This window comes from Suillus subalutaceus, assembly GCF_016647625.1.
Source record: "Suillus subalutaceus strain FC151 chromosome Unknown DFJ58scaffold_323, whole genome shotgun sequence".
In the NCBI taxonomy this organism is placed as follows: domain Eukaryota; kingdom Fungi; phylum Basidiomycota; class Agaricomycetes; order Boletales; family Suillaceae; genus Suillus; species Suillus subalutaceus.
The window spans coordinates 23,360-34,425 of record NW_024540572.1 but is presented as its reverse complement, the minus strand read 5'-3'; the positions used below and the strand labels follow the sequence as shown (position 1 = coordinate 34,425).

Genomic DNA, 11,066 nt, shown 5'->3' with positions numbered 1-11,066 from the left:
TGCAGTCATCGTGATCCAAGAGGTATGCCCCCTTGTTTACAGTCGTCTCAATTCACATGTCTTTGCATTTAGGGTCAAGAAGCAGCGATGTTCAACGGCAAGCCCGTTTGCGAAAAGTGCGACCGTTTCTTGCATGTTAGTAGTTTCTCTTTTGCTCTTTGGATATTATGCTGATTGAGGCCTTCATCTGCAGAAATCCCTCCCGACCAGCACTGGAAAATTAGTGTCTGTGAAGGTTGATACATCACCTTTTCTCTGTCGATATCGTGCTGATTTGTACGGCCCCTGCAGAAGCCATACGAAGAAGCAGAGGTTTACAAGCAAGAAGTCATTCACGACGGACGAGCCCTTCATGATGTAAGTCCTTCGACTCTCATCTCTCTCTCCTCAATACGATTGGACAGTACCCGGCGCATCTGCCGCCCCCTCAGCGGGGCTACGCGGTCAGGCGCGAACAAGTCCCCGACGGAAGGGTGGTATGCGGTCCAAGTACATCACCCGCTGCGTGGAATCCGAGAAGGAGGAGGAACGCGAGATACCCCACACGCTCATGATGCGTGTCAAAGATTTTGTCCTTTTTACCGGCGCTGAGAAATAGCAGATGCGATTTTTCTGCCGAGTGTGCACTTGACTTTGCTGATCTTTAACGCTTAACCTTATGGACCCTGTTTGTCCATGTCTACTTGCTACACCATCATGTCTAATCAAAGTCAATTAAGTACTGCGAGCTTGCCCGTATTGTCCAATGAACCACGCTCTGATCTGCCAGTTTGGTTGACCTGCCATAGACAGAACGTTGCAGAGGAAGATAGGGTGAGGTATGGAAGATGGAGAACAGAAGCAACTGACCGCCGTCAATTAAGCCCGGACGCATCTGCAAGTTTATGCTTGCATATTCTGAGATGGGATCCTTGGCGCTGAAACGACGCAACAAGGACCAAGGCAGTAGCTTGTATGATTTGTTAACCTTGCAGAGTCCAGACATCCCACGTACGAAGATGTGAGCATCATCTTAAGGGTCGTCGTAGGGTGGGGCGAGAAGTATAATCCTCCTGCACTACCATCTAGTTCTCGACGACCCTCCTGCGTCTGTCGTACCTTATTTCCTACTTCTTTCGGTACCATTTCCTTTGATAAAGTCTTGTTTATTGCCCTCTATAGGCACTGCAACACTCTTCATGGGACATGATTACGCTACTTTCATTGTATTACATTGTGTGTACTATGCGCTATGTAGGAAGCTAGGACTCGGGTCTTGTGTCGATCCCTGTGAATGAGTGCCGCCTTTAGTTGTGCTCTTACTGCGGTTGGGGTAGTGCAGGAGGATTATACTTCTCGCCCCACCCTATGACGACCTTAAGATGATGCTCACATCTTCGTACATGGGATGTCTGCAGGTTAACAAATCATACAAGCTACTGCCTTGGTCTTTGTTGCATCGTTTCAGCGCCAAGGATCCATCTCAGAATACGCAAACAATAACATGCAGATGCGTCCGGGCTTAAATGACGGCGGCCAGTTGCTTCTGTGCTCCATCTTCCACGGTAACCCACATTGTTTAGGCTAGTACAAGTAATTCCTACAACTTTAAGTACAGCATAGACCGAAGAGAATAACCTGAAGAACTGTACGATATCGAAACAATGAGACATAGAACTACACACCAATATGTATGAAAAACCATCCTCTGCTCAAGCGGAACTTTCGTCTTTACGGCGTTTGTAGCACGGTTTGAGTGCCCAGGCCGCCTTCGTACAGTCCATCATACACCATCCTCCAAACCCTTGACCATCTTCTTGTAGAAAGCTTCGACAACGTGTTTCGCGACAGCGTCGTCAACCACCCACAGCGTGCCAATGACGCTCTTGAACCCTGAAAATTGGAGTCCAGCTGCGAGGTGGATGACTTCGTCCGGTGTCTTCTCATCACCAACAGCGGTATGACACGCCGACAAGAATGCGAACTCAGCGTGAGGAATGTCTTTCTCCATGATATCGAGCAACGTGAGAGGTTTGTCTTTCATGGCGAAACATGAATAGTAAGGCTGCTCGCGATCCTGCTTCCCATGACAAGCGAGGTGCACCCAAGTGTTTGTGTTGCAAAGCATCTAGTGCACCTGCTCGAGTGGCATCGTCGCCGGAGAGAGTGGTGGAGTTGGCCGTCGCGGGGACGAGTTTGCGGACGAGCTCAAGCTCACTGTCAACAGTCAACAGCGCCTCGCCTTGCCCCGCACCCGGTGAACTTTGTCCGATTGCGACGAATGACGGAAGTAACGCGTTTCTTCATCGTCTTGTCTAGATCTGATCAGAGCTGAAAGTGTCGGCGTGTAAGAACAGATGTAGACGTCCTCCAGGCATAGTTCACGTCGTCCGTCTGTCTTCGTTCGAAAGGGGTGAGCTGCGTGAAGAGGAATGGAAGTGAAGGTTGCAGTTGGACACAGCCAGATTCGAGAGCCGCTCGTTACTCTGAGATCACGCTGGAGGACGATGACGATGGGGAGCATGATCTCGTCCCATATTGTCCGCAGAGAACTTGCAATTCCTTCCTCGTCTCCTCTGGGTCGCATAAAAGATGCAAAGTCGTATCTCCCTCGCAAAGTCACTCTTGAGCTTCTCCAGATGTGTGAGATTGACGCGCGGGAATTGAACGTGGTGGGGCTCTCCTGACGTCGGGACAACGATGGCACTGCACGAGTATTGACTCGCAACGAGGATGATGACTGGACCATGACGCGCCGCCAGTTGCAAGTCTTCATACGACGGCGGGAGCAGGAACCGCGAGAAACCTTTAAGATGACGGATCTCAGCTACCACTGCTTCCCACTGCTGCTGAAGTCTTCTGTACTGTACTGCTGCTCGATCAGCAGCAGCTCGATCAGCGCTGCCGGCGGAACCCTGAGTACCAGATAAGCGCTCGTTGATATCTGAGAACCTGTGAGTTAGTTCCGGACTTGCAAGCTTCAGGTCTTCCAGCGGAGTTCTGAGTCGAGAAGCCAGCGACCACTGCTGACCACGACCCTGCTCCGCAAGTTCAACTGCTCGTCGCAGATCATCACGACGTATGGTACAGGAGGCTGCATCTACTGGCAATGATTGGCAGCTGCGAAAAGCGGTTGCAGCCTCGCGCCGTGAGATAATTGACGACCGCGTCATCACATGGTTATCGAAAAGCTCCAAACACGTTTGGTATGCTTCGAGAGAAGAGTCGTGTTGATAATTTTCGGCCGTGTCAACCCAGCGCAGAGCTGTTTCAATTCGACGCGGAAAGCCTTGAGTAGGATGCCTCGACGCTAGTCTGAAGTTCTCCACAGCGAGCGATAAATAGGCGAGGTTGCGTTGCACTTGGTAACGAGACACGTAGGCATTCTTCAGCCACATGTAGCTGAAATATCTACTTGGGTGCAGTGAAGGCAAAGACTCCAACGACTCTTGGCAGAGTCGAATGGCCTCCTCGATATCTTCATTCTTCCGAGTTTGCGTGAAACGAGAACGGAGCGCCGAGCTCAAATTAAAAAGAGCTGTATGGCGACGAGGATGGCCATGCGGCCTTAACTGAAGTGAATCCCGGTAGAGGTTGATGGCCTCGTCGAGATCCTCGCTGGCATCTAATTTCTCATATCTGGTTTTGAGCCCGAGCGCAAGGTTGTTAAGTGTCTGATCACGATATGGATTCCCAGGCGGGCGCAACGTCAGTGCCTCGCGCTGGAGGCTGATGGATCTGATGATGTCGTTAACATCACCACGTTGCTTGAAACGGGTCCAGAGGGCGAGTCCTAGGTTGTTCAATGAGAAATCACGAGATTTGTGCCCAACAGGGCGCAGGCGCAGCGCTTCTTCATACAAAGAGATGGCCTCATTGAGGTCATCTGAGTTGCCTTGGTGATCAAAGCGAGATTTGAGTGAGTAGGCCAAGTTATTCAGGTAGGTGTCGCGTTCAGAATGTCCCTCGGGGCACAGAGAAACGGCTTCACGCTCATGTTGTATGCTCTCTGCTAGATCATCAATGGTGCCGCGCTGGTCAAAGCGTGCTTCAACTGCCTGCGCAAGGTTGTCGAGTGCTTTCGGACGGTGTGCGCTGCCCAGAGGACAAAGCTCGAGTATGACTCGTCGAAGGTGGATGCCTTCATCGGATGCGTCTTTTGGAAGATTGTTGCATGAGCGGATCACATAATCGACGCCATTTGCCCCTGCCGCGATGCTATGAAGGTAGGTGCCCTCTGGACAGAGGGGCAATAGCTTGCAGGACAGTTGCGCGCATTCCTGGATATAGACGACGGCGAAGTTCTCTTTGCTGTAGCGCCAGGTCAGCGCTTCAGTGAGGTTATAGATGGATAAGGGATGATCGGGGTGGCCTTGCGGACGCAATGCAAGGGCTTCGCGGAAGAGAGAAGTGATAGAGTCGATGTCTTGAAAATCCTTTCGAATGTAGCCTTGAAGGCAGGCCCACGCGAGGTTGGTGAGAGCCGCTGCCCGATGAAGATGGCCGACTGGACATTGGTCCAGGACCAACTGAAAATGCTTTACAGCATCATTCAGGTGAGAGACCGTCTTGCTTGTCACGTATGTGGCAAATCGTTCATGGCCCGCATCCGTGTCTTGAGCAATCTCACATTCAACGATGGACTACAGCAGGTGTTCCGTCTACAAAAGCGAACAACACAGAGGCTGATGTTACTCACGTCAGGCAGTGCGCTGTCCTGATAGTCACAGTCATGTAGAACCGTGGCCTTTAGTGTGAGGGAAGAGTGAACAGACGGAAAGGAGATGTCTACAAGATGTGAGTGTACGCGCATGAGTGGGAAGGAGGTTACTCACCGAAAGGCTCATTTCCATGATCTAGCAGCTCATCCCATGATTTGTCAAGTTTTCCGACAACTTCTCCATTGCCTAGCATGCAATCGAGCTCGAAGGAAGCCCTGATCTCCACTGATAACGTAGGTGACGCATCTGATGATCTACAAACACAAGATCAGTCCTCGAGTTGCGTCGGAAAGTCTGGATGAACATGTACAAGGTCACACTATCGCGCCACGTTATAGATTCGTCGGATGATAGGACACCGATTGTTGATTTCCAGCGTCTGCTCGAGTCGAGATTGACGGACACATGGATGCCTGCGGGGATGCGCAAGGAGGGAACTTTGATATTTTTTCCACTGATAACTGTAGATAGAATGTGAGGATAACAGATACGAATGTGGTATGAAGCAACTCACTCTCAAGTCTGATATATCGGCCTTCTAAGCTACCGGGCATGATAGTGCGATGAAGCAAAACGACCAGGATTGAGGATGGGCTGGATGGTAGACAGAAAGGGTAGTAGAAGAAGACGGGAATGGGGATTTGGGAACTGTGGATGAAGTTTGGGTGAGAGGGAGAGGAAGGGGTGGAGGGTTGAGGTAATGTTACACGTGTATTTCCATGTTGTTGAGGGTAGTCTAGGGCGCTTGTGTGGTTGCAGTAAGCGCTGAGGCGGCTAAACTAGGATTAGCGGGAGAGCAATGTCAAGGTCAGCCAACAGTGAAAGCGACAGGCTAATGTGAGTTGGGGGACGTGTTGTGACTCTCAAAGTGTACCGTGATGCAGATCGAACATGTTACTCTCATCATAGGTTGTTCGAAACGTGGTACTCATTCTAGCAGCACAAGACTAAGGCAAAATGTGGGATCCAATGTATTGCATAGTGCACTGCATAGAAAAGCTGAACGATGCTATATGTACGTGATTGGCATGGGGGTAGAATTATCGAGGGTGTTATGGCAGGTGGTAACGGACACATATAACAAAGGCGAGAAGTACTAGAGAATTCGAAGTACTCGAGGTCGGATTTTGAGATGACGTTCGAAAGGTGAACGCGTCAGAGAGAAACACTCGAGGTTTGACTTTGAGATGATGTCGGAAAGTTGCCCCGATGGAATTTCAAAAAAGGCTCCAACACAGTACAAATAGGGTAATTCACTCTTTCCGCGTACGTCATTTTGTCATACACATCGATGCATCTCACCACATCCAACAAATACCTTTTCTTTCGTTGAGGGCAAGAGTACTTACCAGTAGAGTGCAAGCTCGAACCCCGCTTCCAGTTTGTGCAATGACAAAGACGGGTACGTCCAGTCGGAGTTTGAATTGGTGTTGCTCTTGTCCTCACATTTGATTGTGAAAAATCTACCCGCGTACCTCACGCCAGATCGCCTCATAAAGCACTTCGAACAACAAGGTGCTCCCTCTGCAACCATCACAGATCTGAATTTTTCACTCAAGCAGGACGGCACATCGCGTCGATTCGGTTTCGTCGTTTGACTGCACGTTCATCGACTCGATGCGAATTAATGTCATGGTTGTCGCAGTAAGTTTCTTGCTTCCCAAGTGTCGGTGTTTCGTTTTACAAATATATCTGCAAGGCGTGAAGGATGCTCTAGCTCCTCGACCAAATAAGAGAAGACGCCTGGAAGACATTGCTGCAGACCCAGGACCGTCATCGCGACCACATGTTCACAAGGCGGACAAGAATGGTAAGACAAGCGCTCCAGCCTCTTCGGCATCAGCCTCTCCGCTAGATCAGTTCATGGATGCTATGCAAACCTGCACGACAAAGGGTCCATCGTGGGCAAATGAAGCTAAGGAATCACATTTAGTACTACCGACCGGCCCTCCGGAGACAATGACCACATCCGATGGACCAGATAGTAATGAGGCTGTCATGGACTTCGAATGGATGCGACAACGTATGAACCTGGTGTCAGATTCATTACCCGATAAAGTCTTTGAGCAATCAGATGACGAGCACCAGGTTGGCGCCATTCCTGAGGAACACCAGGACTCGACAACAAAGACGATTATGCACACGTCTCGATTATTTCTTCGAAACCTTGCCTTCTCATGTACGGAAGCCGAGGTCATGGAGCTATTTCAGCCGCTCGGGGAAATTGCACAGGTGAGTATCCCGCAGCCTTGTCGTGTATTCTCCATTTCTTTTGCTTTTTCTTGATGATAAACATTTAGGGACATCTGATCCTCCAAGGATTTGCTGATCCCCGGGAACCAATAGTAGAAAATTTATCTGATTTTTATTCCCATTTTATAATTTGTGTCGCTGATCACCTCGCTGACTCATCCCTATCCTGACAGGGCCATATATCCATTGACCACTTGTCTAAGCAGCCGACATCTGCCCTCTCGGCGTATGAGACACTGGACAAGATGCAAGATGTCCTGTCACATCATTCCTGCTGTTGACCGTAAAGGCAAGTTTGAAGTAGTAGAGGGCAAGGGGGAAAGCGAATGTTAAAAGATGAGAAGAGTTCTCGACGTAAAGCCACAGCTGGGCAGGAGTTCAATTGGAGTATGTTGTACCCGAATGTTCGTCAAGCCTTTGTCGTGTTACGCGCTATATATTGAGATCTCATGCAATGCATGTGCAGAGCGATATTGTAGTGGCATCGTCTATCACTGATTGAATGGGAATTGCCAAGGCAGATATTCTGAATCCTGAGTCAGACAATGCGGCAGTCAAGCTTGCGCTTGCAGACACAGGCGTTATCCAAGAGACGAAGTCATACCTTGAGTCCCAGGAGGTCATCTTGTCGACATTTTCTTCCCAAGCGCGGTCTGATACTACAATACTAGTCATCCCCTATGGCACCACTGCGGAACAGATACGTGAGATGTTCGAGTTACACGGGGAACTCAGCCGTGTCATCGTACCACCGGCAGGTACCATGATGGTGGTGGAATTCGAACAGGCAGATGAAGCCGCCAAGGCTTTTCGAGCTGTAGCTTACCGACGTCTCGGAAGTAGTGTCGTCTACTTGGAGAAGGGTCCGATGGGCATGTTCCAGGAGACTGCGGATGCAGCAGGGAACTCTGACCGTACGCTGATAACTGCATTCAAGTCGATCACTATCGCCAAGCAGGAAGCTGGCAGCGGTGCTGATGCGGACGAGCTTTCTTTGTCTGCTGGGACGACTTTATTCGTCAAGAATCTGGCTTTCAGTACCACTGCAGAGCGTCTGGTGCGAGTCTTCCGGGGTTTTTCTGGTTTCTCGTTCGCGAGAGTACGGACTGAGCCTGATCCCAAACGACCTACTGTTCCTAGTGCTGAAGCCCCCAGGCTGAGTATGGGGTACGGGCCGTACACTGCCTTCATTGTGCTACAGTACTTCCTGCACTAGGAACTCGGAGCTAGTGTTCGTGCGGCAAACCCTTATGCTCGTGTCGAGCAACTCGAGTCTAGTTCAAGTTTTGTACTCCAGCAGCCGCTAATCACTAGTCACTCTTCAACGATGCACAATTCCGACAAGCATATACAGATACCGCTCCCTCCGGCGAACCTGTAACGCGCAACCTCACAAGCAGTCGCAGAATATCGTGATTATCCTCTAAATAGTCGCAACTTTAGTTCGCTGACGGTGGCATCTTTAGCATGAGATTTTTCCTCTTATTTTTAAACGATGTCACACTTGGTGCTTAAAAATCTGCCAGAGCACCTTCGCCTCAGAAAGCACTTCGAACGAGGGTGCACGCACTCTGGAACCATCATAGATCAGTGAAACTTCACTCCAGCCAGACGGCACTTCACATCGATTTAATTTCGAGACAGATTGAGAAGCAAGAGCTGCAAGGTGGTTCGACCTCAACGTTATTGCATCTACCTGCATCGTGAATCAATGTAACCATTGACGGCTTCACATCATGGCTGGCCTCAGGAAGGCCTAAAGTTCACACGGTCTTCATGGGAGATAATAATTGATCTCGCATTCATACTTCAAACACTGTCTACCCAAGTCACCTCCGATACTCGAAGTCAATTCTTTGGCGTAAATAATCAGCTTTCACTTGTACGAAAGAGAAAAAAAGATTTACTGATGAATTATTGTCACGCCTCCACAACATCACTATCCTTTTTGAACAGAAAGAGGAGAATTCGATTTGGAACGATCGCAGGATCAGCAAGTGTTGAAGATTGAGAACCTGTGGCAGGGACAGCTGATAATTGTGATGATGACGACGTGCTCTTGGTTGTTTTGCTACTTTGCTTTGGGGTCTGAGTCATGCAGGTTGAGAGGATACACGTGTTTTTCCTCTTGCGTGATAGTTTCTCTGCGTAAAGAATGAGAGAGTGAAAAGAATCTCGAGGGAAACCAACAACACACAGGCTTAGCCGAACAGCAATCAATTATTGTAGGCATCGCTTACAGGTACTTGACTTATACAGAGAATCAAAGTTGCAAAGGAGTAGAGTCTGGACGTTTTTCTGAAAGAGTCGAATCAGGAGGGAGGTCACTGGTCACTGAGTACTGATATGTAACTTCTGCACAGATTTTACTTGATCACAGCTTGTGCAGGCTGTACAGATCGGAGGCGTGGGGACAAATTTAGTACCTGCTTTCCCCTTACTTACAGGTGCTTCCTGGTATGCGAACTAAAAGTTTCTGTCGAGTGAACGCTGTGCTCGATACAGAGAGGGAGGCCGCTGTTTATATACCTACTATGGACATATGATGATAGCATCTTTGTGCTCGCTTCACAGCGTTACACAATGTAATGGTATGCTGTGGAGATCGATCTTCTGACGACATGCAAAGCTTTTTCATCTCTTTTGGCATCCCAGCATCAATGTGGCATCTCTTGCTGTCAAGTAAGTCCACACCCTTCACTGGGCCAATGCAATTATTTGGTCTTGGGTTCTACCTCCCGCGCTAGACTTCCGGTCCTCTGCTAAACAGCGCCTTCCTTGCCGATTCAACTCTGCATCGAGAAAAGAAAGATTCCGTGTGAAGAAGCCAGACAGTGGAGAAAGGGGGATCTTCTTGAGCGCCATGTAGGTCCTTCGAATATGATTAGTGTTTCACATCTCAAGTCTGGTGCGTAATTGAGAATTGAAACTCTCCTCACTGAGCTATGGTGATACAAGCCCTGAATTCATGGTGCATACATGTCTGATTCGCGAGATGAAGAGATACTTGAGGATCCGAGCAGCGCGTTCCTGCTTGAGGGTAGAATACTTATCAATACTGAGTACTGACCAATGGCCGGGAACGACTTGCTGATACATGCATTGAACAAATATGTGATTATTTGTATTCAGTAGACGAAGGGCGATAGAGCCTATTCGATTTGTTTGCTCGACACGTTGCTCCAAGTATAGAGACGTGGATCTGGAAGCGATGGGAAATGACTGATTAGACGAAGACTAGAAAAATGTAACCAGAATAACCAGAATGCGATTTGCTAGTAGGAAGAAGGAAAGCTCACGTAGGACGTTGAGAGCCACAGTCGACGTGTCCAGTTGTACTCTCAATGGAAATAAGCATGGAGAGCAAAGATAGATTCGACAATTGCAGAATCGCATTGGGCGAGTAGACAAATACAAGGATGCGGGATTGTGGGATAGTAGGACCGTGATGCCGAGGCGTCGGTGCGCATATTAAGCCGAGTCATGACTGGGCGCTTAACTGCACAGCAAGAAACTGTGGAGCGAACCGAGGATGAAGTGAGGAAAACGCACTTGCGGAAGACTTTAACAACGACCTCCCTCCTGATTGAATCTCCATTGAATGAAACACCCACTCTGTTTTAGCTTTCATTCTGCATTCCACCTCCAGTACGAATCGAGTAGCATCTGGATTCTGAGTAAGTGATAGATTTGTACAGCGGTTGATGGCAAGAGCTGAAAGTATGACGCACCCATCAAGTGAATCCCGAAACCAAAGTCATGGAGCATCCAACCCCTGCGAAGCACGAGAACTTAGCGACAAGACCTTGCCGAAAGATCAGAGTAAACTATGGCACCAGCCACATCCTACACCTGCCTGGTGGACAGCGGATCCTCACCTATTCATCGAATAATGGATCATTTCAAGTCTGGGACATGGAGAGGGACACGCAGTTTGGGGAGGAATGGGAAGACAAAGAAATAGAACTAGTGGAGATCATAGCATTATCGCCGGACGGCAAGAAAGTAGCAACCGGGAGTCCTGATGGCGCCGTGAAATTGTGGAGCATCGACACGGGCAAAGTCGTCAAAACATTGACGGGGCAGACAAAGAAAGTGGGCTCTCTCTGCTGG

At 49.1% G+C, this 11,066-nt stretch overlaps 4 protein-coding genes across 4 annotated transcripts; 3 read left to right on the top strand and 1 right to left on the bottom strand.

The window, feature by feature from the left end:
* Positions 1-87: 87 nt before the first annotated feature.
* DFJ58DRAFT_737107 (uncharacterized protein) lies at positions 88-598 on the top strand (the record flags this gene model as incomplete). Its single annotated transcript, XM_041386905.1, has 4 exons — positions 88-135; positions 194-235; positions 292-361; positions 405-598. The coding sequence occupies 4 exons, from the start codon at positions 88-90 to the stop codon at positions 596-598; spliced, it is 354 nt and encodes a 117-aa protein (XP_041235280.1).
* Positions 599-1,539: 941 nt separating this feature from the next.
* DFJ58DRAFT_750614 (uncharacterized protein) lies at positions 1,540-5,294 on the bottom strand. Its single transcript, XM_041387755.1, has 9 exons — positions 5,215-5,294; positions 5,011-5,161; positions 4,815-4,954; positions 4,679-4,767; positions 2,603-4,622; positions 2,335-2,553; positions 2,234-2,294; positions 2,084-2,196; positions 1,540-2,016 (listed from the first exon to the last, which is right to left on the bottom strand). Exons 1-9 carry the CDS (start codon positions 5,252-5,254, stop codon positions 1,763-1,765), a joined length of 3,087 nt encoding a protein of 1,028 aa, XP_041235279.1. The 5' UTR covers positions 5,255-5,294; the 3' UTR covers positions 1,540-1,762.
* A 1,036-nt stretch (positions 5,295-6,330) lies between these two features.
* On the top strand, positions 6,331-7,190 carry DFJ58DRAFT_277340 (uncharacterized protein). Its single transcript, XM_041379615.1, has 2 exons — positions 6,331-6,344; positions 6,400-7,190. The coding sequence occupies exon 2, from the start codon at positions 6,564-6,566 to the stop codon at positions 6,984-6,986; it is 423 nt and encodes a 140-aa protein (XP_041235278.1). The 5' UTR covers positions 6,331-6,344; positions 6,400-6,563; the 3' UTR covers positions 6,987-7,190.
* A 265-nt stretch (positions 7,191-7,455) lies between these two features.
* DFJ58DRAFT_874678 (uncharacterized protein) lies at positions 7,456-8,274 on the top strand (the record flags this gene model as incomplete). The annotated part of the gene is made up of 1 exon (XM_041394402.1): positions 7,456-8,274. One exon carries the CDS (start codon positions 7,456-7,458, stop codon positions 8,167-8,169), a length of 714 nt encoding a protein of 237 aa, XP_041235277.1. The 3' UTR covers positions 8,170-8,274.
* Positions 8,275-11,066: the final 2,792 nt, after the last annotated feature.

Excerpts from the sequence above, each read along its gene's own strand:
- DFJ58DRAFT_750614 (XM_041387755.1), bottom strand. The coding sequence starts at position 5,254 with ATGCCCGGTAGCTTAGAAGGCCGATATATCAGACTTGAGA. Across the intron at positions 4,623-4,678 it reads AGGACAGCGCACTGCCTGAC|TCCATCGTTGAATGTGAGAT; the intron begins GTGAGTAACATC and ends CACCTGCTGTAG. Across the intron at positions 2,197-2,233 it reads AATCGGACAAAGTTCACCGG|TGAGCTTGAGCTCGTCCGCA; the intron begins GTGCGGGGCAAG and ends GACTGTTGACAG.
- DFJ58DRAFT_277340 (XM_041379615.1), top strand. The coding sequence starts at position 6,564 with ATGGATGCTATGCAAACCTGCACGACAAAGGGTCCATCGTGGGCAAAT.